The sequence below is a fragment of the Astyanax mexicanus genome, chromosome 17 (assembly GCF_023375975.1).
Source record: "Astyanax mexicanus isolate ESR-SI-001 chromosome 17, AstMex3_surface, whole genome shotgun sequence".
NCBI classification, from domain to species: Eukaryota; Metazoa; Chordata; class Actinopteri; order Characiformes; family Acestrorhamphidae; genus Astyanax; species Astyanax mexicanus.
Window position 1 is genome coordinate 39,415,513 of NC_064424.1, and position 26,514 is coordinate 39,442,026.

The window sequence follows — 26,514 nt, forward strand, 5'->3', positions numbered from 1 at the left end:
AAACCGAACTGAAATTACAGATTGAATACCCTAATTTTCGTGTTTGTTAATTTATTTATAAGCGCTGTTTCCACTACAAGAGTTTAACAGCGGGTGGTGTTGTGCCGTTTCTGCTCGCAAAGATTTCTGCAGCGCGCAGCGCCTCGAGGTCCGCGGAATTACTTATATTTACAGCGCTTGAACTAGCGACGAAATAATGACAGAAAACCCTGAGGAATCTGCAGAATTCTGTACGGGATTAAAATACTGTTTTGTAGAGAAACAGGAGATGAGGAATATTTGAGAAGCAGCTGTAACTTTACCTGTGAGTAACTCATACACCAGAAGAATGTCTTAAATGTCCCGTTTTTCAAAGTACAGATTTGGCACGTCACGTGGTTAATATATACCGTCACTATTTTACAATACCGTCACCATATTTACATACCGTGGTATACCGAAATAGCGTCATACCGCCCAACCCTAATAGCAACAACGTACTAGGCTTAAACAATCAGTAACTGAGGTGTACTACACAGATTACATATTTTCTTACTAAATATAAGAACATTTCACACTGAATTTACACACATTTAAGGACAGGAGCAGCTAAGGAACTGCGGCAAGACTTGTCAAAGGGATGTATTCAGGTTTTGACCCAGGCAATAAGACGCACACAGCGAGATGAAGGCCTCTGCACCAGAACTCCCAGTCGCACCCCCTTCTGACTCCAAAGTATAAGAAGAGTCAACTCCAGCATATTAAAAACTATGTGGACAAACCACAAAGGTTTTGGGGATGCTGTTCTCCGGAGCGACGAGACAAAATTGAAACTCTTTGGGCCTATGGCTCAGCGATATGTCTGGATATGAGGAAACAATGTTTCAGCGAATGCATGCCGTAATCAAAGCAAATCAAGCAAATATTAAAGTGTGTGATTTTTTTTTGCCAGGCAGTGTATATTTTAACCATTTTATCAAGCCCTCGGGTGTTCCAGTAATATAAACAACTGGCAAACAAAAGTTACCTCCCAAAACAAGCACTGTACTACCATTACAGCCATGACTACAGTAAATAATATTTTTTCATAAGACAGACACGCATACAAACACACAGTATGTAGTTCAATTGTGTGTGCAGGTTTCAGTGACTATGGTAAATGAAATCTGCTACCAGTGCGGTCTGTGGAATGCAGTCCGTCCAGCACGGCTCTAAGAGAAAGGCAGTGAACAGTACAGCCCCCGCCGAGGCTATTTCCAGCTAGAATGGTGAGGGAGTATTTCCAGGATGCAGTTAAGACTAATCTGTAATGCGAGAGATGGGAGGAAAGGAAGATGGATGGAAGAGGGGAGTTTAGAATGGGAGAAGGAATGAGAAAGGGTTCAGCGAGTAGCTGAGGTGCTGAATGAAGTATGGGAATTTTAATACCAATAAAAAATGCCTTGTGGGAAGAACATATTTGAAATATGACCACTATAAAAGGTTAAGTCAGGCGCTGTGTTAAACTGCAGGCTATATGCAGGCATTTTACTAGAAAACAAAAGAGAACAGCATAACCAGGGGTGATATAGGGAAGCTGTTTAACCTGCTCAGTTTATAATTCTCCCAAACTAAAGACCTTCCTGAATTTCCTTATCTGCGCTCCACCCGCAAAGGCAGGCAGTAGCCACAACTGTTGTGAGACTGGACAAACTGTAAAAACAATGTTAGAACTTTATTTCTTTGTTTGTTGGTTTTTATTTACAATATGTAATATGCAAACAAGTATGTGAGTGCATGCTATTTTCCAATGACTCATTTGTTTGAAATGGGAAAGGTTTATTGCTGTTTGCTGAACAGTCACAATTTTCACACACTTATTTCCCTTTACAACGGTAACTTTAAATAAGCATTAGTGGGCGGGGCCTAAGTATTTAAAGCTAAAACAATGTGTGTCTCAGTTTCTATGTGGAGCATGTCTCTACTTACTACGTATTCTTCCAGAAATGTGCTCTTTGGAGGTGATGATTTGGTCCATGTCGGTGCGGAGTGAAGCGTCCAGACGTGGGTGCTCTACCTCGCAAGCCTGAACCATTCCATCAAACTGCAGTCGTGTCTGAGCCAACACCTGCCTGTACACAGCATCTGAGATCTACCAGGACACAGGGACACACGGAAAAACACACACACACAATTAACAAACTTGCTGGACAAAGTCCAAAGTAATGGCTAGTCATAGGTTTTAAACAGGTTCATAATATACCACATCCAATCACTCTGCAGTACAATACAGCAGTATTGTTCTGAATCTCTGAGCCATTTGATGGACAACAGTTCAATCTATTGTCATATTAATTAGTAAGTAGGGGTGGGCGATATGGCTCTAAAATAATATCACGATATCTCATGGTATTTTCACGATAATGATACTTTTGGTAATATGACAAAACACTGAATTAGAAAAATTGTTTTGAATTTTATTATTGCCTGCAATATGATATGGCTAACTGAGATATTAAAAAAAGAATTTTATCAGATTTGTAACAGAAGTCATGGATCCAGAATGTCATGATACTAATAATAATGCACTACAAATATCTCCATATATCCAGGAATAAAGAAAATAAAAAATGTTGGACAGATATAATCTGTCTCTAGTAGATATGTAATGGGAAATGAGAAGAGTGTGAATTTTTCTTTTGCTAAAAACAGCAAAAAAGTAGAACCCTGATGTAATAATTAGGGGTGGGTGATATGGCACGATATTTCAGGGTATGATATCGTTTACGATATTCAAAATTTTTGGCAATATTATCATGTACGATACGATATGGCACACCCCTATTAGTAAGTCTTATACAATAACTTGAGCAACGTCATATTTTCCAGAGTTTTGTTCAACGTTCAAATAACAAATACACCATGAGGCAATTTCCTGGACAATCATAGTTTGTAGACTATACATCCTTTTCAATGGTAAAATAATCTCAGAATGCTGTATAGACTAAGACTACGCTTAAGCTTCCCTGTCTGGGGAAACCCTGGGACCCTCTATGTCCAAATACCCCTTCTAATGAACGCATGCACAGCTGACAAAGATGTGCAAATGCACACAGACACACATCACAGAATAGAACTCTCTGGAGCAGATGAACATGAAAGTATTGACACCATACCTGTCTCACAGATTCATATTTGAGATGTTTGGTTTGTACTTTCAGATGATAATTCTTAATGTAAGGATGTTTATTTTGCCATATGGCTTTGTCTGTGTCAGAGTTTTTTCAAATGTAATGTTTTTTTTTATATATCCTAGATTCCCAACAGTAAAACAACAATAAAAGAGCATTTTACCAGCATCCAGTCCCTCTGTCTCTGCTGCAGTTTGCCTTTCAGCCGAGGTCCGATCAGCGCCCTGAGCTCCTGATGCAGGGTCTCCATCACCAGGTTAGCCAGAATCTACAAACACAAAGAGAGAAACAAGGAAAGAAAGAAAGAGAGAGAAACAGTTTAGTTTGGGCTGTAGGAGTGAGTACAGCACTGATCACAATATGAGTCTGGCATATTAGTGTGTGTCTGAGTTTATTTTTTTTAAACACTTAACAATGTAATCACTGGTTCTCTACTATACGTGTATATGGCACCAATCAAAAGTCTGGACACCTCCTTATTTAATGTGAAGGAACCCTTGCAGAATTATGTTGTTCACAAACAAAGAAAAACGGTCCTCCACAATCACCTAACTTTACCGTCCAAATCAGGGTGACTTGGGGTGAGTTATAATATAGAGTAAAGCTAATGCAGCAACCAAGTGCTCAGCACCTCTGGGAACTCCTTAAATACTGCAGGAAATGCAGGAAAACCACCCCAGGTGCCTACTACCTCTAAATCTGACTGAGAAAATGTCAAGAGTAGGCAAAGTTGGCATCAAAGGTCAATGTTCTGCCTTGAAGAATGTAAAGCAGAGGGGTCGGGAGAGTGATGCTAAAGAGCAGAGGGTCAGATCTTAACTTTATCTAGAGTTTTCCTTTCACTGATTCAGATTCACTCCTTCACTGCTCTACCTGACTTTGACTTGACCTAATTCAGGTTCACTCATGGACATGGCAGGTCTGAATGTCCAGGTTTGCTTAAAGAGAGCCCGACTAACTGTAGAAAATAATTTGCAACTGTTTTCAGCCCTACTAAACCTCATGTGAAAAAAAAATTGAGCCTACATGCAGCTCAATCATCACATTAATTGAATAAACTTACATCATTATTTTCACAATTTTAGAAAGCAGTACTGTCATCATATCAAATGTTTAAGTGAAGGAAGGAGTGAGTTTACAGGGGGATGCAAATTATGTTGAACTAGAGCTAGGTATTATGAAAGTATTTTACTGCAATGTGATTAATATGTTATTGGTGATAAAGAATACACCTCTCTGAGAATACTGTGGATTGTGTAAGTCCTTAAAAGCACAACTACACATTATACTACAGAAAGTGTTATGTTTGTTTAACTGAATTAAGTGCAGCACACTTTGAATAATGCTAATAACGTTAAAAAAAAATAAAATGGTCACTAAGCTGTTTCTGTCTGAAGAGTGTGAATAGTAATTCCAAAACTTTTGGCTCGATGGTGGAATGCAAATACTGCTGGGGCTGCTACAGAGCTGGGTCCTACAATGTTTGGTTAAAGTCTAAAAACATCTAGCTAAAAATACATTTTGGGTGAAAAAGCAGTGTCCCAAATTGTGGAATGTGAACACTGCTGGCTAATAGAGCATTCATTTCTATAGGAAGATGATGTATGTTAATTTTACTGTTTCTACATGCATACAGAATTCAGTGGCTCTAGTTGAAAATTTGTAGATGTTTGAATTTTTAACAAAACTTTGTGGACACTTCAATTCTTTGCTATGGGAAAAATCTGAGACAAAAAAAAAAGCTGTACAAAAACTGTATGATGTATTGCTCCAAAAACACCTGCTCTAAAGTATAAAGCATATTCTGTGTTGATTAAGGCATTTTTTCGTTTTCTTTATAGTTTAGATACCTTCAATATTAATCTACAATTTTAAAATATTTAAACATTTGAATTTTGAATGTTTTTTTGTAATATATTTATCATCTGTGGTTAGGGGTGGGGATATGGTCCTAAACTAGTAATATGTTATTTTGAGGCATTTTTGGAATAATGATAATCTTAGCGATATAAAAAAGGACTGACAAATATTTTATTAATTTCAAGAATATACTGAAAGTTTTATTTCATATCTTGTCTATTACAAACAGTATGATTTAGTATAAAATAATAAAAATGTATCATAAATCTAACAATGTAGCAAAAAAGTGCAGAATATTTAGTGCATATATATAACCTGCAAACATAAACACATACAAAAATATTCCCTTAAAGGTTTACAGTAAATAATAGACAGAATACTGCTATTGTCACTGTATGAACTTTTTAAATCTTGATATCCTATTTTATTATATATTGTGTTCAAAGCTATCCAGCACATCCCCTCCTGGGATTAATTTGTAACTACAGGACAAACTTTTTGGTTTAATTAGGGTGACCATATTTTTATTTGGGTAAACCAGGACACCTGGCTAAATGACGTCAACACCTAATTTGCATAATACATGTTTTTGACGCCTTAAAGGATTAAGGTTGTGGGAGTGAAAAAAGTGAGTAAAAAAACACCCTAAATATGTTGGAAATGTTACAAATGAACAACTTCTGTTGCTTTTTAAATAGGGTGCTTGTGCGCTCCGCAAAACAGCAAGCTGTTTCTCCGGAGAGGAAATTTATGTGGTGCTTTGATTTGGCGCCGCCTCTAGACTGCATACCCCCCCTTAAGAAGAGGGCTGCTCTCCCTGACGGGTCTCAGGGATTATGTCACTCGCAGCACCGTGCGCAGTGCCCTAGTGCCTGTAAATTTAATGATCCAATTAAGGTAATTTAAAAACAGGACGCCCGGGACAGGACGTGAAATACGGAGAAATACGAGCGTTTGGTCACCCTAGTTTAATCCAAGCAGTGACACTGAGGTACACCTCTGTGACTGATACATTTGTACCAGTACAACACACACCAACACGCCACCACAAGCCAAACACTCTCATCGGTCACTGGGGTTCTATGTTGGGCCCTTTCCATTTAATGGTAATTTGCTCTTATGACATACACTGTGGTCAAGCAGTTAAACATTACATAAATAATAACTGAACACACAAGCGAGGGTTGTCCTTGTGAGCAAGACTACACACACTGATAGCAAGCGAGGGCTGAGGGGACGTGACCTTTATGCAAACAAATGATGCTAGGAGTCTGTGCCAGGAGCAGCTTCATGGTACCCAGCTACCATGTGTGCAGCCAAATGTATTGTCTTTATCAGTACAGAGAATATTCATACAAGACAAAACAAGACAACCACATTCAGTGAGCCTCAATGGCAGGTGGACTACAGTTTAAAACTGTAAGCCAACAAAGTATACAGTACCTATGTACATGAGAGGTCTCCTGACTGCAGTACAGCTGCTAGTTTTGCATCACTATCTCTGGAAACTGCAGCATTATGACAAGACACCAAGGTGCTTATCACAAAGAAAGAAACCGTTAAGCCCTAAAACACAAATACTGTTTGATTGCTCCACAGGAGGGATCCACAACAGAGGCATTAATTCCAGTGCTGTGCCTGCATCACATAATTTGAAAGGTTAGCAAAAACAAAGCTAACAGAATCAAGCTTTGAAGTGTGCTGACCACATCAGCGAGTGTGTGTGTGTGATAATGAGCTCTATGTTTTTATAGGTGTTTAAAAGAACCGTGCTGAAACAACTGTCTGGCAAACAATAAACCAGAACATCACAAACATTAATTATCCTTAAATATTAGGATAACGCACCTCTCTAAGCTTGCATAATCCTCCAGAATAACCTAGCAGTATCTGGTGATACCATAGAGATTATACTGGGACAGGTCACAAACTGTAGAACACAGTAGAACATTGCACCGCCACTCCGCAAAAATCTCCGAACAATGGTTGTGATGTGTCTTTCAATAAACTCTATAATCAGTCATCTTGGAAAAAGTTATCCTATTCAACACAACATATAATGCACTATTTTGGGGTTCTGCCCTTTTGTTGTTGTGTCCAAAATTTTATTTAGAATTTTACGATTGCTTTGCAGAACAGTATATAGTGTTCTGACTTTATTGGATTTACAGTACAAAAGATAATTAGATTTACCCCAGTAAGTGGAATGTTTCAACAGTACATGGGCAGTTCATGTAATTTCTACTACAACTCAGTGTCTCAATGAAATGAACAGAAAGTGTAACCCAATCTTCGTATAATATAGCAGAATAATGTTTTAAAAACAGATATCGTATCAGGAAGTATTAGCACAGGAAAAACTTGCGTTATAGAGGAGAGGTAATACTACATACTGGTAATAGAGCTGAGCGATATGGCCCCAAAAAAAATAAAATAAATAAAAATAAATAAATAAATAAAAACCTAAAAGTCACTAGAAATCGCTAAATGACTTCATCGCCTTATTTGCATAATACATGTTTTTGAAGCTGTAAAGGATTAAAATTGTGAGAGAGTAAAAAATTAGTAAAAAAACACTCTAAATATGTTAGAAACGGTGGGAGAGAGGGGCGGGGCTAAGCTCAGGGAAGCGTTGATGGTGAAAATAAAAACTCGATTTTCATAAAAAGACATCATCCTTAACTGTAAATTCGAATTAATCGATAAAATCGATTAATCGCCCAGCTCTAACTGGTAATACTTTATACATGAGTATTCAAAAGTTTCAACCCGTAATCATATTTTAGTATTTCAGGAGTATGACATGTCTGATGTGCCAATTTTCTGCTCTGTATCTAATACAGGTCAAAATAGCTCATTTATGTGTATTTAAGATGGCCACAGGATGGGGCCATGTTCTGAATTTGAGTCACTCTCTGAAAATAGGTGGGAAAATTATTTAAATAAATAAATACATAAATAAATACACACAGTAGTTTGATAACAGCATTTAGCCATCAAGACCTAACTCTCTTATTAGTTATTTGTTATAATCAGTTCTCAAGTTATTTATTCAGAAACAGCTGTACTGAGCTGTCTGATACTCCGTCACTGTATCTGTACTGGAGGCTAGCTTAGCAAGTGAGCTTCAGAACTAAAACCATTAAAAAAACCTGCTAATTTCTGCGCTCTGTCCTTCCAGTCGCTCCATCATTCCCCTATAAATGTTTAGAAGTAGAGTTTTAGTGTGTGTGGTGTTCTCTTAGTCTGTTAACAAATTGAATGCTGTATTTGAACATTTTTCAGTTTAAAAATAACCCAGAAATTGCTGGTATTTTGCAAAAAAAAAAAAAAAAAGAAAATTGATGGACAATCTACTATGCAGAAAGTTTTCTAAAAAAACTATTTCGTCTAAACTGTTCAAAAAAGGACTTTAAACATTAACATATTCAGGTCTTTATTATATGGCCCAACGAAGAACTGCATACATGGCCACACCCACACACCTCCTCACTAATGAGCATTTTGCACTGGATTTGCTGTTTATGAGGTGACTTACAGCTCTGCTCTACAGCCGGAGAGTGTATTACCCTCTCACTCACACACGCCTTCATGCGAGGACTAATTTGTAAGAGTTTTTATGGTCTTGTAAGATTGCCATTAGAGTAGAGGCTTGTTCTTTAGGAACAGAAACGAGACAAAGCATATTGGACTGACCCACATCTCACATGTTCAGACCGGCCATTTCATTAAACCCACGCCAAACATTTAAGCCTCACCAAACGCAATGCAAAGCGTTAGAAGCAGAGATGTAATGCATGATTTTACTAGACTTTTTACTGGAGCAGTGGACATGAGTTCTCTGGAGTGACAAAACACACTTCTACGTACTAATTTGATGGACAAGTCTGGGTTTGGTGGAGGGGGGATTAAGGTGTGGGGTTGTTTTCCAAGAGAAAAATAAAATGTCATACTCCCAACATTGGAGGAAGTGTTTGGGGATTGACCTTTCCTGTTTCAGCATGACTGTGCACAAAAAATCCCCTAAACACACTCCTAAACCTTGTGAATTTTTTTCCCAGAAAGGTTACAGCTGTTATAGTTGCAAAGGAAGGACGACATCATGTAAAACCCTATGGATTAATAATGGGATTAAACTCCATTTAAATTGCATGTAAAGTCAGATGAGCAAATATATTTGGCAATAAAGTGTATTTGAAACAGATTACTAAGAATTTGCTGATGTTTTTAACAAGTAGCAGCATTTCACTACCTTTTCTGGAGGAAATCAACCTGAAAGCACAAAATTTAAATACCAAAGTCTAAAATTACTTAAAGTATTATTGCTTGTACTTTTTGCTGACTGCTGATTTGGTTTACTAACAGTGAACACTTCAGTGAAAGGAAAAACAGCTAAACGCTGCTAGGTGTAGCAGTTTCTCACTGAGAATTAATGATTTCTAGTATTTGTGTTGCTATTTTTGATTGTTGTGTGCCCACACAGTAAAACAGTGGTAGATAGTGGTGGCCTTTAGGGGAAGCCCTCCACCATCCTTGGAAACAATGTGAGGGTTGTAGAGTCCAAGTTCTTGGGAACCACAAGCAACTGACGTTATTTAGGATATATAAACATTAAATCCATAAGAAGGGCATGATATGGACCAAAAATGTGACATGTAATAACGTGGAACAAAAATAATTAATATGCTGGCTTAATTTAAGTTTCTCAAAGTTTTTTCAGCGCTTGGTTTGACTACATCTTTTTTCCAAGCTATAGCTTGGTGTGAGCCTTCACTCTGGACTTCTACCCCACACTACCTTTACTCTGCCTCCAGCCTTGTTATGTCACGTGAGGTCAGCCTGCAGTGTGAAGAGCTGCCTGTTGCTGCACGTGGGTAATGCAGTTTGAGTTTGCTGTTATTTACGATATAATGTACACGGCTAAAAGCCATGAGCAAGAAAGCCCAGCAAAGCACGTACAAAAGAAGTTCAGTCTGCTACTTCAGTTCTACTGAACCAGAGACAGTAAAAAAGATGGACGCCGTGTTGCTGTTCCCATTCATTTAATGAAAATGAAGCCAAAATCTTCCGCCATGTTGGCGATTCTGAAACCCGAGTCTGCGCAGTAGAGACCAGAGGAGGGAGAAAGACTGTGGAGAGACAGCCTACTCATTTAAATAACCCCGCCCCTGAGGGCTGCCTTGAGGTCACAGGCTGCAGAGAGGAGTACTGGTTCTGCCCATAACCAGCTCTTTTACAATAACCACACCTTTTTGAAAAGAGCTGAACATCGTTTTAAAAAACTAATTCTGTGGGGATATTAAAATTTGACAATATAAGCAGAGGTTACACTAGCTGTTTCATTTTAATAAAGGAGGTAGAATTACTCTGCCATATTAAAGAATAACCACTGCCGACTCACAGAGAGCGTAAATCTCAGAATGAAACATTGTGAGAGCCCTATTCACATATGCCATCAACCTAACGAACTACAGCATGCTGGTTTGAATCCCATCAGAATTTGGAGAGTTACTGTGGAGAAACTGGGAATCTGCAGCCCCTCCCCTTCCTTTCCTTACCCTGTTTCCATGGCAACAAAAGGAAGGGCACAGCCAGGTGTGTGCCAACACACACAGTGCCCACAGAAAAACACAGTGTCAGCTTGCGTGCACACACACACACACACAGCTATTCCAGCACATGTATGAGTATGTACGAATGTGAGTGTGCAAGTGTGTGTAAGCATGAGGGATCATGAGGTATGAGGGTAAGTGAGTGAATGCGAGTGTGAGTGAGATGAGCGAGTGTGACTGCAAGAATGCAGAGTGTAAGAGTGAGTGTGCAAGTGAGACACTACAAAATGGATTGAGGGTAAAGGGAGCGAGGGGTCAAGAGTAGAGGGTAGTGGGAATAGATTGTGCGAATGTGCACACGCGAGTGTGCAAGTGATCACGTGTGAGTGCAAGAGTGAGTTGATTGTGCGTGTATGAGTGTGTATGAGAGTGTGTAAGTTTGAGGGTGAGATTGTGTCCCCAAGTGTGAGTGTGGAGGAAGGAAGTACACTAGAGTGTAAGAGTGCAAGTATGTCTAAGTGTGTGTACATGAGTGTGAGTGTACGATTGAGTGTGTGAGTATAAGCGTGTGAGTTTGGGTGAGTGTGTGTGCTTAAGTGTGAGTTTGCGAGTGAATATTCAAGTATGGGTGTGAATGTGTGTGTGCGTGAGAGTGAGTGTATGAATGAGTATGTGGGTATTAGTGTATGAGTTTAAGTGTGTGTGTGTGTATGTGAGTGAGTATGTAAGTATAAGTGTGATTTTAAGTACAGGGGCGCCTAGTGGTCCAGCGGTCTAAAGCGCTGCCACTATGAGCAGGAGTTCGCAGGTTTGAACCACCGCTCATTCAGCTTTGCCATCAAGCTGCCGGCGCTCAGAGGGAGCACAATTGGCCCTGCTCCCTCCGGGTGGGTAGATGGCGCTCTCTCTCCCCACATCACTCCTAGGATGATGTCCACAGCACAGGGCGTCTGTGAGCTGATGTACCGGAGCCGAGTCGCTGCGCTTTTTACCTCCGAGCAGGCTGTGATGCTGCTCAGTAATGCTGCATCAGCAGCAGCTCGAAAAGTAGTGGTGGCTAACTTCACATGTATCAGAGGAAGCATGTGTTAGACTTCGCCCTCCTGGTGTGTTGGAGGGCATCACTAGTGATAGGGGGAGTCCTAATGAGTGGGTTGGGCTATTGGCCGTGTAAATTGGGGAGAAAATGGGAAAAATTAGAAATAAAATTATATATATATAAAAAAAAAAAAATATATATATATATATATATATATATATATATATATATATATATATATATATGATTTTAAGTGAGAGTGTGGGTGCGTAAATTCAAGTGAATGTGGGAGTAAGTATGTAATATAATTGAGTTTGAGAGTGTGCGCAATTGTGAGTGTGCAAGTAAGAGCGTGAGTTTGAGTGTATATACGCAATTGTAAGTGAGGGAGCAAGTATGTGTGTCAGTATGAGTTAGTGTTTGTGCATGAGTGTAAGTCAGGGTGTGAGTATGAGTGTAAGAGTGAAAGTGAGTGTGCGAGGGAGTATGTGAGTGTACATACATGTGTCCCATTAGACACTGCAATATGGAGTGGGGCAAGGGGTGAGTGGGCAGGTAGAGGGGAATTGGCCACTCACACACACTCACACACACTCACACACACTCACACACACTCACACACACTCACACACACTCACACACACTCACACACACTCACACACACTCACACACACTCACACACACTCACACACACTCACACACACTCACACACACTCACACACACTCACACACACTCACACACACACTCTTTGAACAGACCCTTCATTTTCCTTGCATTAGCTCAATGCAGTAAAGTTAGTTCAGTGGCAGTAATGGTGTGCTGTGTTATTGCACACACGGTTCATTCATCAGGGCATCAGGGCGTGTTCCAAAACAACAGCCATTCACCTCTAATACAAGCAGCTACTCTGGCCGAGCCCACGCTCGCCCTTTTACAGTGGAATTATAAACACTTGGCAAACTGTGTGCCCTATTAATAGCTCATTATTTGATTGATTCTATTGAAAAGGCTCTATCCACATCTATACAACATATAACTAGGACTAGAAGAAACAATGTTGCAAAATACTCTGAAATAAACAATATTTAACAATATTTTGGTGATGTGAAAGAAATCACTGATAAATATTTAAATGCTTAATTTTAAGGTTGGACTACCATTTATTTACCATAAATGTCTATCGCTAGACCTGCCTGCCTGACTGATTGTGGCTAGGCCTGTCTGTCTGACTGTCGCTAGGGCTGAGTGTCGCTAGGCCTGTCTAAATGACTGTCACTACGCCTGACTGTCTGACTGTCGCTAGGTCTTTCTGAATCTTTTTTTAGCTAAAAAGTGAAAACCTTCTAGTGCTTTGCAGTGCCCTTTTAGGCCAGATGAGAGGGAAACAGAACAGTGTTTTATGTTTGGAAGCCCAAAAAGAAAGTGTACTTAACATCACTGGCAAATCAGCATGGACAAAAATACCACATACACTCACACACACAGAGACAAGTTTCCAGAGCACACTGAAACAGCAGGTTTTAGGACATGCAAACTATGAGTAAAGCAATAAAAAAACCAAATGGATTTTCCTTTGGCTGATATTCCTTATATAGGTAGCCAGCCAGAAACCACATGAGACAGCAGTAGCACACAGAACTAATAGAGAGAATAAAAACAACTTTCACAGAGGTAAAACTACTGTGTGTGTGTGTGTGTGTTAGGATGTATGTGTGCTTCTTGCACCATTATAAATGTGATCGATTAGAGTTCAGTACTGGAAAGACTGAGAGTCACAGACGTGCCCAGGCCCACACACACTCCAGCAGCTCCTATCTCTAATAACATAGTTTATCCCACGCTGGCTTTTCACTCTCTGGTTTAGACATAATTGAGGGTTCAGCTGCTTCCACGACATTAAAGCACTGCAAGGCAAACTAAATAGGCATTAGCTATGTGCTAAGTGAAAGACCAAATGTTGAGCAAATGAATAGGACTTGCTTCTCTTCAAAGCTTATTATAATAGCTATATTCCTTTGTCTGCTGGAGAGCAGCATTAGATCATGAAAAAATGTTGTCTGTTGTAATTCAGTTTTGCAGAATTTCCCAATAATATTCTTTACCACAGATGTAACCTATACATTTGATTAGTGCCACCATGTGTGGTAAGGAAGCAGTAACATTAGTAAGTCAAGCTGGGGACAAGTCTTAGTTTAGAGTGCCTATGTTTAAAAAAATACTGATATTTGATGCCACATATCAATAATGTATATATATATATAAAAAAACAATACATTTCAATATTCATATTTTGTCCCACCCGTACTTGTGAAAAAGGTAAGCAAGTTAATAACTTTATAATTTATATATGGCTTAATCCAGTATACAGCTAAAGATTAGTATAATGTTATAATAGTGAACAGTATAACTATAAAGGAGCAATATGCTGTTCAATTTGTAACAAAGCAATCCTACAAAGATCAAAGCTCCAGACAGTGACGTACAGAGTGTGGTGTGATAATAGAGTATCTGAACTGTCCATCAATGAGCAGATGTAACATTAAAAAAGGTCTACAATCAACTCATGGCCATATGAGAATAAGCTAAGTGTGTAGAACTTGCTATACTGCTAAAGGAAATGAAGCCTGGTTGAATGGAAGCTCAATGAGACCCGGAGTTTTACTCAGAGCCAGAGTGAGCAGAAATGAGAAGAGAAACATAGTAGAGTAACAGTGTGCACAATAGAAAGAGATGAGAAGAAAATGAAAACAGATAGTGTCAGAACAGAGAGGACTGAAAAAGAGAGGAGAAGAGAAGCATAGTACAGTAAAAGTGAAGATTAAATGAGAAGAAATCAGAGGGGGAAATAATTGAGGAACAAAGAAGAAAAGAGAAAAAAAAAGAAGAGAAAAATATGAAAAGATGGGTGAGGAACAGTAAGGAACTAAGAGAAAACAAGCTTAACAGTGAGAAAAGAAGAGACGAGACAAGACAAGAAAATAAGAGTTAAAAGAGAATGAGAAACTTATTGGAGAGCCAGTAAATAACAAAGAAGAGAAAAAAAGAATAAACAAAAGTGAAGAGAAAATTAGATGAGTGAATGAAGAGAAACAGGGAGAAGTTATGGAACTTGCTGAGCTAAACATAATATTATTCTTTCCACTGAGACATCCCCCGCCTACAACCACTCCCCTCCACTCCCCTCCCCCTCCCCCTCCCCCTCCCTCTCCCTATCTCTCTCTCTCTCTCTCTCCTCTATTGTAATAAAGACACTGGGCTCATCTGAGGACACCACATGTCCTCACTGCCTTGTGTGTCCAGTTCTGACAGGTCCGGGTCCCTGGCTGTGACCTGCAGGACTCACCCGTGCTGGATCTCCACACATCATGTCCCAGGTGCCGTAGTGACCCTTGGCCTGTCTGTAGAGCCGCAGAGAGTCTGTGAAGGCTGGTGTCAGCACCTTGCTCTCCTCCGACAGACCTGCAGGAGGCAGGAGAGAGCAGTTATTGTCTAGAGCTACCATGAGAACAGTGGAGGAGATGATGATAACAGAGAATGGTATGTGCTGGAATGTTTGCACGCCCAATCATCAATTATAGACAGTAGAGAATCATGAGAAAGGATCATGTATCAAAGGTATTCCATATCTGAACCGGTAATTCTGCAATGCATCATCAATTTCAGAGGTTATGACTACGCTGACAGGATTGTGAATACAGATACATTATATGAACAGAACTGCATTCTGATATTGTAGTATACCTTACAATGTACTTTCACCAAGACTGTGTTTAAAACTCAGCCCAGCTGACAGGAAAAACAGCACGCATTGTTTTAAAGGAGATATACACTAGCAGTTAAAAGTTTTAGAACACAAAATATAATAATATAATAAATAATTAGGACTTTAAAGGGATAAAATTAATAATAAAAAAAGAATGCTGGAGAAAATTGGAAATGGATAGAGAGAAAATTAGAATTTACAAACCCTCTGTCTAGCTCTTTTGCCGTTCAGAGGTGAGTATTATCGGCCTGTAGCCTGCTGCTAACCCTGCCTAGCACTATTGAAGCAGCTTTAGCATTAGCCGCTTACCACAGCGCTAGCTCTTTTGCCGTTCAAAGTCGAGTATATCGGACTGTAGCCTGCATGTTTTTTACCGTGTTAAAACAAGCTGTGAGCTAGCTATCGCCCTGGCTTACCAGAACACTCAGAGTTCCTCAGTGAAGTACACTCGAATGGCATTAGCCGCTAACCACGGCTAGCACCCATCCTTAGTGGAAATCTAGAAAAACTAATCTTACTGTAACTAAATGGAAGCACTTTAATCACCCAAATAAACAGTTTTCAGGAGATAAATCTGTGTAGATTAACATCCAGTGCTTGTTTTTTTAAGAATTACAGTTTTGTTTACTTAGCTTAGCATTATAGGTCTCATCACCCAGCAGAGAGACCTGCTGAATAAAAAGGAAAACAAGAAGACACCTCTGTGCCTTAGTAGTGTTGCATATTGCGGCTTATAATACGGTGCACCTTATGTATGAAAATAAACCAGAAAATAAACGTTTAATAGTGTGCCTTATAATCCGGTTTCACCTTATAATGCAAAAAATACGGTAAGATGAAGCCAGAGAGCAGTGAGTACTGTACTGGAAGAGTCACGTCTGGCTGACCCACATGGCAACACCTTTAGCTCAGCTTAACATTGGACTAATTCTCACTTTCAGCAGTGAAGAAAAGAATTAGGTCTGACAGATTAAGTGCAGCAGTAAAGTTATAATAAAGATAGTAAAATAAAAACAGCTTGTAGTGCAGGGTGTTTATTTTGAGTATTGGTGTTGTTCTTCTGACTTTAGTTGGAATTTAAATGCCTAGTCCTTAAACAACCTATTAACCACCATGTTTTGTCTTAGAAAGAAACATGCAGAGCTTCCTTTTATTGGCTGGTTTTGTCCCAAGTTTTTTTTCCAGAACAGCCTTGCTGTCATCTCATTCTGTCCTCTCAGTTCAATGTGCAAGCTAAAGTTAACTTATATCCACAGGTTTAGCCTTCTCAAAACAGCCTTCTCAAAACTTACCGGTAACAAAATAAGCCAGCCCTTTCCCTTCTGATGTGAGGTTATAGCTCTAAGTGCCATTTAATGTATTTGTACAGACATGATCTGTGCGAATAAGAGGTATTTACAGAAGAGCAATTTATTCACAAGACATATTGATCTCGTCAGGGGTGGTAAAAGAAGCTAAGATAAAACACTTCTTCACTTTTGTCTCACTTTTAGATTATTCTAGAATGTAGTTATAAGTAGTCGGTTTAGAGTCAGTGGGAGAGGTTCATATTTAAAGTGTTTGGTTTCTATTACCATGAGCACATATATTTATCAGATATTTTTTCAGTCTTTCCTGTGTACACTCAAACACATCAGTGGGAAATGCCCACACACAAGCTGCACAAACACTAATCCAACAGAACAGGACACTTCAGCTAGACACGAACTAGGAGTGCAGGAAAGACTGGTGATAAAGAGAGTACTTGTATTTGCGTATACAAAAGTGTGTGCGTGAGAGAAAGAGAGAGAGAGAACTTATAGTTTCACAGCATACCCGCTTTCCACCCTGTTTTTTAATAGTTAGGACTACCACAGAGCAGATATTGCAGTTATTTGGGTGGTGGGCCATTATTCTCAGCACTGCAGGGACACTGGTTAGCGTGGTGGTGGTGTTGTATGAGGTGTTGGTGTATGTTGTGATGGTACAAGTAGATCAGATACAGCAGTGCTGCTGGAGTTTTTAAACACTGTAACCTCTCACTATACACAATATTATAATAGCTGTATATACCCAAATTATAATAGCTGTTCTGTGGTGGTCTCTTCTGTGGGGTCCTGAGTATTGAAGAACAGGATGAAACGAGGGTAATTAAGTACACATAGAAACAGATGCAGGACTACAGTCTGTAATTATTGAACTACAAAGTGTCCTATTTACAATCAGTGGAGCTGATAACTGGACAATAAATGTAGAAACACTGATTAGAGGGAGTGTTTATATTATGGCTGATCTGTGTACAATAAAAGACAGCCATCTTGCATGTATTGTTCTGTGTGTGTGTGTGTGTGTGTGTGTGTGTGTGTGTGTGTGTGTGTGTGTGTGAGAGATATTCCAGTGACTCTGACTCAGGGTCTGACAAAGACAGGAAGTGAGGGATGGTGAGATGAAGGGAGAAAGCAGGTTCCAGGCAGAGTCTTTCAGGAGCAGAAAGGCTTCTTGGAGGGACGAAAGCGAGACTGAGTGAGAGTGAGAAAGAATAGGAAAATATATGAAAATAGCTGGTTTATCTTGGCTCTATCCTCATGAGAACAAGGTGCGGGTGTTTGTCAGCAGTCTGAGAAAGTCCCAGCAATTCTAAGCACGCTCAAAAACAAAGAGCTAAAATCAACCATAGCTTCGGCTTGGCCTTTCATGATAACCATTTTTTAATGGACGATATATCGGCCCAAGAATTATTGCAATAAAACAGTATTGTCATTTGTTATCAAACCCCAGAACCTACAAATCTAACCAGCACATCACCAACCATCTGTTATTAAACCCTAGTCTTTAATTCAGCTCAGAAAACCGCCAGTTAGCGGACAGCCATTGCCGCAAATATTCCATTTAAGGCTTTATAATAAGTCCTCAATGTCAGGTCATATTAAATAAATTATATTTATTAAAAACAATAAATAACATCCATATTTTATTTTCTGGTTTGAACTTTAGGTCAAATTTTCAGTTCTATAAGGATAACAAAACAGCCTAGCCTGTAGATGCACTGTGTATAGCATGCTGCCATTATGATGGCAAAAGTTTTCCATCAAACCATCTAACCTTATCCTGGCCCTTACCCTGTGTGTGTGTGTGTGTCTGTGTGTGTGTGTGTGTGTGTGTGTGTGTGAGTGTGTGTGTGAGAGAGAGATAGAGAGAGAGAGAGAGAGAGAGAGAGAGAGAGAGAGAGAGATTGGTTTTTGGGGGTGGGGTGAACAAGACGAGATTTGTTCTACAGATTTTACACACTACAGCAGCAAGGGAAGGTGGAGTATGAATGGGGAAAAGCTGGGTATAAATAGAGCATGTGGTAGCATTTAAAACAGGCCTCTCTGGTCCTGACGTGTCCCCCTCTGGCATGGTGGGAACACTGCTTGGTGGGGGCTCTGGGGGATGGCCTGTTCTCAGGGATCTGGAGGCACTGTGTGTGTGTGTGTGTGTGTGTGTGTGTGTGTGTGTGTGTGTACACGCAGTTACAACCCACCTAAACACATCTTTAAGTAAAGCCAGAGAGGATTTTCAAAACAAACACCAACAAACCCAATGCAAGAGGGTTCTCCTCCAATCACATCAGAGGTGTGAATCACAGGGCATGTAAAGCAAGAGTACATTCTAGAAAATTATCAATAAATAATGACATTCTAGAATAGAAAAAAAAAGATAAGAACATTCTAGAAGAGCAAAAAAAAAGAGAACATTACAGAATAGCACAAATGGAGGAGTATATTCTAGAAGATTAAGAATGAAGAGCATTCTAAGAGCAAGAAGAGAGAACATTAAAGAATAGTACAAAGGGAGGAGTATATATATATATATATATATATATATATACACACACACACACACACACACACACACACACACACACTCATATGAAAAAGTTTGGGCACCCCTATCATTTTTAGTTCAACAATACAGGGAGAAGTTGTATGGGAGAGTGATGCGAAAGAAGCCATTTCTGCAAGCACGCCACAAACAGAGTCGCCTGAGGTGTGCTTTTGTGCTTTCGCATCACTCTCCCATACAGCTTCTCCTTGTGCAAAGTGCGCTGTTTTTTGACCGATGCACAGTGACACCATCTGCAGCAAGATGATGCTGCAGCTCTTTGGAGGTGGTCTGTGGATTGTCCTTGACTGTTCTCACCATTCTTCTTCTCTGCCTTTCTGATATTTTTCTTGGCCTGCCACTTCTGGGCTTAACAAGAACTGTCCCTGTGCTCTTCCATTTCCTTACTATGTTCCTCACAGTGGAAACTGACAGGTTAAATCTCTGAGACAACTTTTTGTATCCTTCCCCTGAACAACTATGTTGTTTTTAGATCATTTGAGAGTTGTTTTGATGAGCCCATGATGCGACTCTTCAGAGGAGATTCAAATAGGAGAACAACTTGCAATTGGCCACCTTAAATACCTTTTCTCGTGATTGGATACACCTGGCTATGAAGTTCAAAGCTCAATGAGGTTACCAAACCAATTTACTGCTTCAGTAAGTCAGTAAAAAGTAGTTAGGAGTATTCAAATCAATAAAATGATAAGGGTGCCCATACTTTTGCACCGGTCAAATTTTGGTTTAACGCATATTGCACATTTTCTGTTAGTACAATAAACCTCATTTCAATCCTGAAATATTACTGTGTCCATCAGTTATTAGATATATCAAACTGAAATGGCTGTTACAAACTCAAATATTTTAAACTAAAAATTATTAAGATTAATAGGGGTGCCCAAACCTTTTCATATGACTATATTTATATTCTAGAAGATTATGAATGAAGAAGAACATTCTACCACAGAAACAAATGAGTAGAACATTATAAATGAAAGATCAAGACTATGAATGAACATTATTACAGAATAGAATAAATGCAGAAGATGTTCTAGAACAGTGTGGTGGAGATGGGATTGATGCAAGAGAACATTACAGAATTGTGCTAATAAAAGAGAACATTTTAGAAGATTATAAATGAACATCATTTCAGAAGGATGTGAATGCAGATGATGTTCTGGAAAGCTATGAATGGTGAAGAACATTCTGCAGTATGTGTATGGCAAAGTCTTGACCAGTGCTAGTGAGGCCTGGGTGCCCGTGATCTAATAAAATATTCACCCCTCACAGACTCATTTGGTTATCAGTTCCTGTGTTTGGTTATCGCACTCACACTGGCCAGAGCAGAAATGTGTAAAGTGTGGCTGCTGGTCAAAGCTGGGTCTTCAGTAAATTGAGAGAACCAACAATTTATCCTGGAGAAGCATAGCCCTCAGACCCACCTAGTAAAATAATGTTTGGACAAACATGTTATAATTTGTTTTATACTTTTCTAGATTGTTCTTTTCCAGGTACCTTCTTCTAGAATGTTCTTCCGTGTTCATTCACAATTACAGAATGTTCTACTTTATAAATACAATTTCAAAATATTCTCCTACAAGAATACAGTTCTACATTATATTCCCCCATTCATACCATCCTTGAGTATTTTCCCCTTTTATTTATGAACTGGAATGTTCTTCTGCATTCATACTCTTTGATAATGTACTATTGTATTCAGACCATAACGTTTAACTCCATTCACACCATTCTATAGAGTGCTCTTCTCCACTCAATCTTTTAGTGTTCTTCTCCACTTATAATCTTCTAGAATGTTCTTCTCCATTCAAGATTTCAGGACATTTTTATCCTTCGATTCGATGTTCTTATTCTTTCATAATCTTCAAGAACTTGAATTCACACCATTCTGGAAAGTCCTCATTCTCTTATACTTTTCTAGAACTTTCTCCTTCATTTGCACTATCCTGGAATGTTCTCTTTTATTTATACTCTCCTAGAAATGCTCTCTCAGTTCCTAATCTTCTAGAATGTCATTACTCATATTTATAACACATACTCTTTTAGAACACTTTACTCAATGTGTACTAGACTCCATTTACCCCTAGTCAATTAATTTACACTGATAGTATACGGATTGTATCCTGACAGTTTTGATCTGATGCAGTTACCTGTACACTTGGTAGTCAAATGTTTATTCCAGGTTAGTCAGACTGAAATATAATTGCTGTATACAGAATATGCAAATTCATTTGTTGACATTTGTTTATTGCTAAGAAAATTCAGAATTAGAACTTACTGGCTAAGGCCAGGTGAGCATGCAATAAAGCTTTAATAGTTAAAAGACAAATCCTAGACAACTAAAACTACTACCCTTCTCCTTCCAGGGATAACTAACTATCCTCACAGATCCAGCAGGTCTATAGCTAAACAAACACTAAATATATCTGGATTAATTTTTTTCTTTAAACTGGAAATATGAAATATTTTCCGCTTTATCTACGCTTGTGTTCTATAGCAGCAGTGGGTTGCAGTGTACACTGCAGCATAATAAAAAGGGGGAGGGACGTTTCTGGTGACGGATTGGGCCCAGGAGGAAGACGAATGCTGACTTCTAATGATATGAAAGGGCTCCACTCTAACCCACAGAAATAAGCTGCACTTACACTGTATGCTCTCGTACTACAGCGTGTTGGTTTCCTCAGGGCAGGAATGACTGATCAGACAAGAAGGTGCCGCCCAAGATTTTAAATTTATTCATATGTGCTTCACACAGACACCCTTAAGCTGTCCAGAATGAGCTCAAACACAAACTACTTCTGCTGTAATGTGTGTGTGTGTGTGTATGTGTATCATTCAGGAAATGGTCTGCTGAATCCTAAAACCAATAACCCTCCACACCAGCCTATAGATTATCAATAAAGAAACCATCACTACCTCAGCCACCATAGACTAAAGCTGCAGAAAACTGTGAAAAAGGATTTATCCCTCTCAAATTAATAAGTAATATAACCAGAAAAGTGCTTAAGTTGTTGCTAGGCTGTTGTGATGTGGTTGCTATGATAAGCCAGGTAGTTTCCATGATGTCGCAAACTGCTTGTTATAATGTTGCTGGATGTTTGTGATTGTGTTTTTATGCAGTTGCCACATGGTTGTTAAGATTTTTTTTTAATGGCATCCACCACACCAACCATAGTAGGTTGAGGGGAGGGGTGCAAGGGTTGCTGGGTGGTTGCCATAGTATTTGTTATGGTGGCATTGAGTAGTTGCAGTGGTATTTAAGGTATTTTTTTATGGTTTTGCAAAGTGGTTGCTCTGTAATCCTAAGTGGTAAATATGGTGTTGTTTAGTGGTTGCTTGTTGGTTGCTGCTGGTATCCCAGGTATTTGCTGTGGTGTTGCTACTTATCTCACAGCCAGGAACAAGTCCCTATGTGTACCAGCTCAACAGAACTGTGTAAATTAATAGAGAGCATAGCTAGCTTGTGGAATTAGTCTTCAGAAATGAAAAGGCAGAAATCACACATCCTCTTCTGCTATTGCTAGATCATATCATGCATGTTTTTACAGCAGAAAGTGGTTGATGTGGGGTTGTTCAGTGGTTGCTTGTTGGTTGCTGCTGGTATTTCAGGTATTTGCTGTGATGTTGCTAAGTGGCTTCTAGGACAATGTCGATTATATAAATTTGTCGACTACAAATTTCATTGTTGACTAATCGTTAATTTGTAACTGTACCGCATTTCACAAAGTGCTGGGGACAGAAGCGTTTTTGGGTAAATGGCTCACTCACACAGTGTACACTCAACTTAATCTGTTTCTCCAAAAATGACCAAACACAACAGATTACACATTTACTCACTAAATATCAGCACTTTCCAGCACTAAACATCATCTAGACATTTAAATGTCTTTTAAATCTCATGTTCAGCTGTTTCTGTCGTTTTAGATATGGAGGACATGGTAGCAATATAGGTTGACTAATCAACTAAATCGGAAAAATAATCATCAGATCAGTCGACTACCAGAATAATCATTAGATGCAGCCCTAGTGGTGCTATGTAATCCTAAGTGGTTGCTATGGTGTTGCTAAATGATTGCTACTGCATTCTCAGAGGATACTATGGTGTTGCTTGTGTGCTTGCCAGATAGGTGTTACAATGTGTTGCATAGTGAGCAAATGGGTGTGTGTGCACCACCCTTGTGTGCTAAAGAGCCTAATGGCAACGATGGCCCGGATGCTCCAGTACCTTCTTCCAGATGGTGGCAGGGAAACGTGTGTGTGACTCCCTATACTGCGACACTGTGTTTCCTTATTCCAGTATCATCAATGTTACTAATGATTAGAGCAGAGTAAATGAGAAAGATGGGCCACTACAGGTGTGCCTGTATCATTTGTATCTACCAGGTGTTGACTGAAGTCAAAATATTGATTACGTCAATTCTAAGCCAGTCAGAACTGGGTGTGACCGCAGTGACAGCTTCATAGCAACCAACTCGTCTGGTTGCCATTGTGACACATGGGGACAATGAAGGCAAAAACATGGATGAGTAAATATTACTGAGTAGTGTGTAGTTAAACCACAGTGAGGGCCTGAGAATGATCACAGTGCGCTTAATGTGAAGTTCACACTTTCTCTCCCAATGACAAACATTAGCACTGTTACTACTGAATATACGGTTATACTGTAATAATGCATTAAAACAGACTAGGCACAGTGTGAAAACTTCACATGAAAAATCATGAAAACTGTTGTCTTTTTTATATTTAAACATATGACTATTAGATTCTTATTTGAACACTATTGAGGGATAAAGGTGATGTACACTAACTAAACAGATGAAACTGAAAAAATGTCTTTAAAAACATTTTTAAAACGCAACAAATTCACTGACATGCCATAACTTCAGGATGTACATCAACCATGAAGTGTTACCTAAGGGGACAACTTGGGAATGCCCAAACCTGTATAAGTTGTGAGGTGTTTTCCTGTGAGTGAGGCTGAACACTGACCAGAGTGCTCATGGCAAGTTAATGTGAATTGTTAGGGTGAAGAGTGAAGCCTGATGGTGCCAGATGGATGGATGGATGAAGTTACAAAGTCATATAGCATGTTTCTAGACACCCAAGTACATTTAACAACTACATCTACACACTGGAGGGTGTGCCATATCATGTCATGCACAGTAATATCGCAAAAGAACTTTTAAAAAACAATTAAAAAAAACTATCGTGATTTATTGTGGTTTCGAATGCCATCAAGTTTGTTTTGCTATTTACTGTATTTACATTTAATTGGTTGTTTGCAGCTTATGTGCATGCACTAAATATTGTACAATTTTTTTTGATAGACTTTTGTTCTAACATTATTTTTAAGTAACTGTTTATAAAATAGACAAAGGTTTACAGATTTGTGTTACTACTGACAATATGAAACAGTTATATTTATACTAAATAAAACTAATATTTATTATGACACAGTGAAATATTCTTAAAATAAAAATATAATTAGCACAAAAATACTTTGAAATATTGCATAATTTCCTTGACCCACAGTGTCAGTTTTAAAGCAACAGTATAATTTAAGGCATTTAGGGTAGTAATACATTTTAGGGTGTCCTAACTTTCCATTTTAATTGAGTACAATTTACAAATTAACAGAGATATTTTCAGTCTGCAGTAACTAATAATAATACAAACTAGGGATGTAAGAAAATATCAATATCGTATGTATTGCTATATGTTGCGTATTAATTTTCAAAACTCAGTATTGTTTTTTTTAATGACTAGTTTAGATGTATAGCTTGGTGTCAGAAGTGATTTATTTTGTTTTGTATTTAAATTCCACTTTTTTGATTGGATAGATCACCTATGTTTAAAAATCTATATTTGACACCACATATCAATAATGTATTGCAAATTAAAACTATATGATATCAAGGTATCGATATTTTGGCCCACCCTAATCGTGATACAGTTAGTATATCACTAAGTATTTTAAATTCACAGCCCTAATACAGACTAAGTACTAATTAACATTTATATAGAGCAGAATAAATGGCCTTATTGTGGTTAAATATCCATTTCCCTTTCCAGGATCTCCTTCATCATACAAAGGCTAACAGCTCCGGCTGTGAAACCACTGCTTTTGCATTTTGCTAAACTACTTTCCCTCTTTATCTCACAGCCAGGAACAAGTCCCTATGTGTACCAGCTTGACAGAACTGTGTAAATTAATAGAGAGCATAACTAGCCTGTGGAATTAGTCTTCAGCAATGAAAATCCAGGAATCACACATTTTCTTCTGCTATTGCTAGATCATATCATGCATGTTTTTACAGCAGAATGTGAAGCAGGTTGTGTTTGGCATAACCCTGCTTTCCACTTTCCCCTCAGCCGTAAATACTGAGCAACACACCCACACACACACACAGCAAATATTCCCAACCGTCTGATCATTGCGAGCTGCAGCTCTATATTGGGATTTGTGTGGCTGATGAGGCAGCTGTGAACAGCACTGTAACTCCAGCTGTGAGGAAACAGATGTGTGCTGCCCCGGGTACAACGCACACTGTTGAAGCTCACATTACAGAGCTGTTATTCCAAAATGAGTAGTTAACAAATAGTAATATTCAGCTCATCTGTAAAAGGTCAGCTGGTGAGTCAAAACAGCCCATAATATCATTAAACCATACAAACAATTTGAATAACCTTTGTAAATTTAGGCTTGTGCCCATAATTCAGTATTTGTGAATAGAATTCTTATAGGTGAATACTGAATTATGGGCACAAGCCTAATTCTGTTCTACATAAACCTTCCTCAGAGTAACTGACTGCCCACCTCTCCGGCCCAATACCGATGGAAGTTTCAGGACGCCAGTCTTCCCCGTCAGCCACCACAGATCAGCTGCCACTATCAAGTTTATGCCACCTGTCTCAGACTAGTTGTTCACCCTCCACCACCGACTATACTTAAGTTTATATCAACTCTAACTAGCAATTTTCCAACAGCTTTGATTGCTGTCGTGGCTATTCAACTGAATATATTAGACCTATATGTATGTAAAATATCTTTTTATCATTCATTTATCAGTAGTTTTTTAGAGGAGGATGGTCCCCCTTATGTTTTAAGTTTTGTCTGATTCTCTGTTCTGCTACCACATTTCTGTAAAGCTGCTTTGCCACACATTGTATAAAGCAAATTAAAAAAAATACATTTGATTTGATTTGTAATTTGTAAATTCACAGTTATAAATGCAATTTTTTGGAATGTGTTACAGACCTGAAAGGCGAGAATTGTAACAATAACATTA

General features: G+C 38.8%; 1 protein-coding gene across 1 annotated transcript in view; it reads right to left on the reverse strand.

Moving 5' to 3' along the window:
- niban2a (niban apoptosis regulator 2a) overlaps positions 1 to 26,514 on the reverse strand; it is a 63,249-nt gene that overhangs the window by 8,268 nt on the left and 28,467 nt on the right. Inside the window, exons 6-8 of the mRNA XM_007230829.4 lie at positions 14,945 to 15,060; positions 3,313 to 3,417; positions 1,948 to 2,110 (exon numbers count right to left, since the gene is read on the reverse strand). Of these exons, the coding sequence (XP_007230891.3) occupies positions 1,948 to 2,110; positions 3,313 to 3,417; positions 14,945 to 15,060 (384 nt within the window). The remainder of the gene's footprint in view (positions 1 to 1,947; positions 2,111 to 3,312; positions 3,418 to 14,944; positions 15,061 to 26,514) is intronic.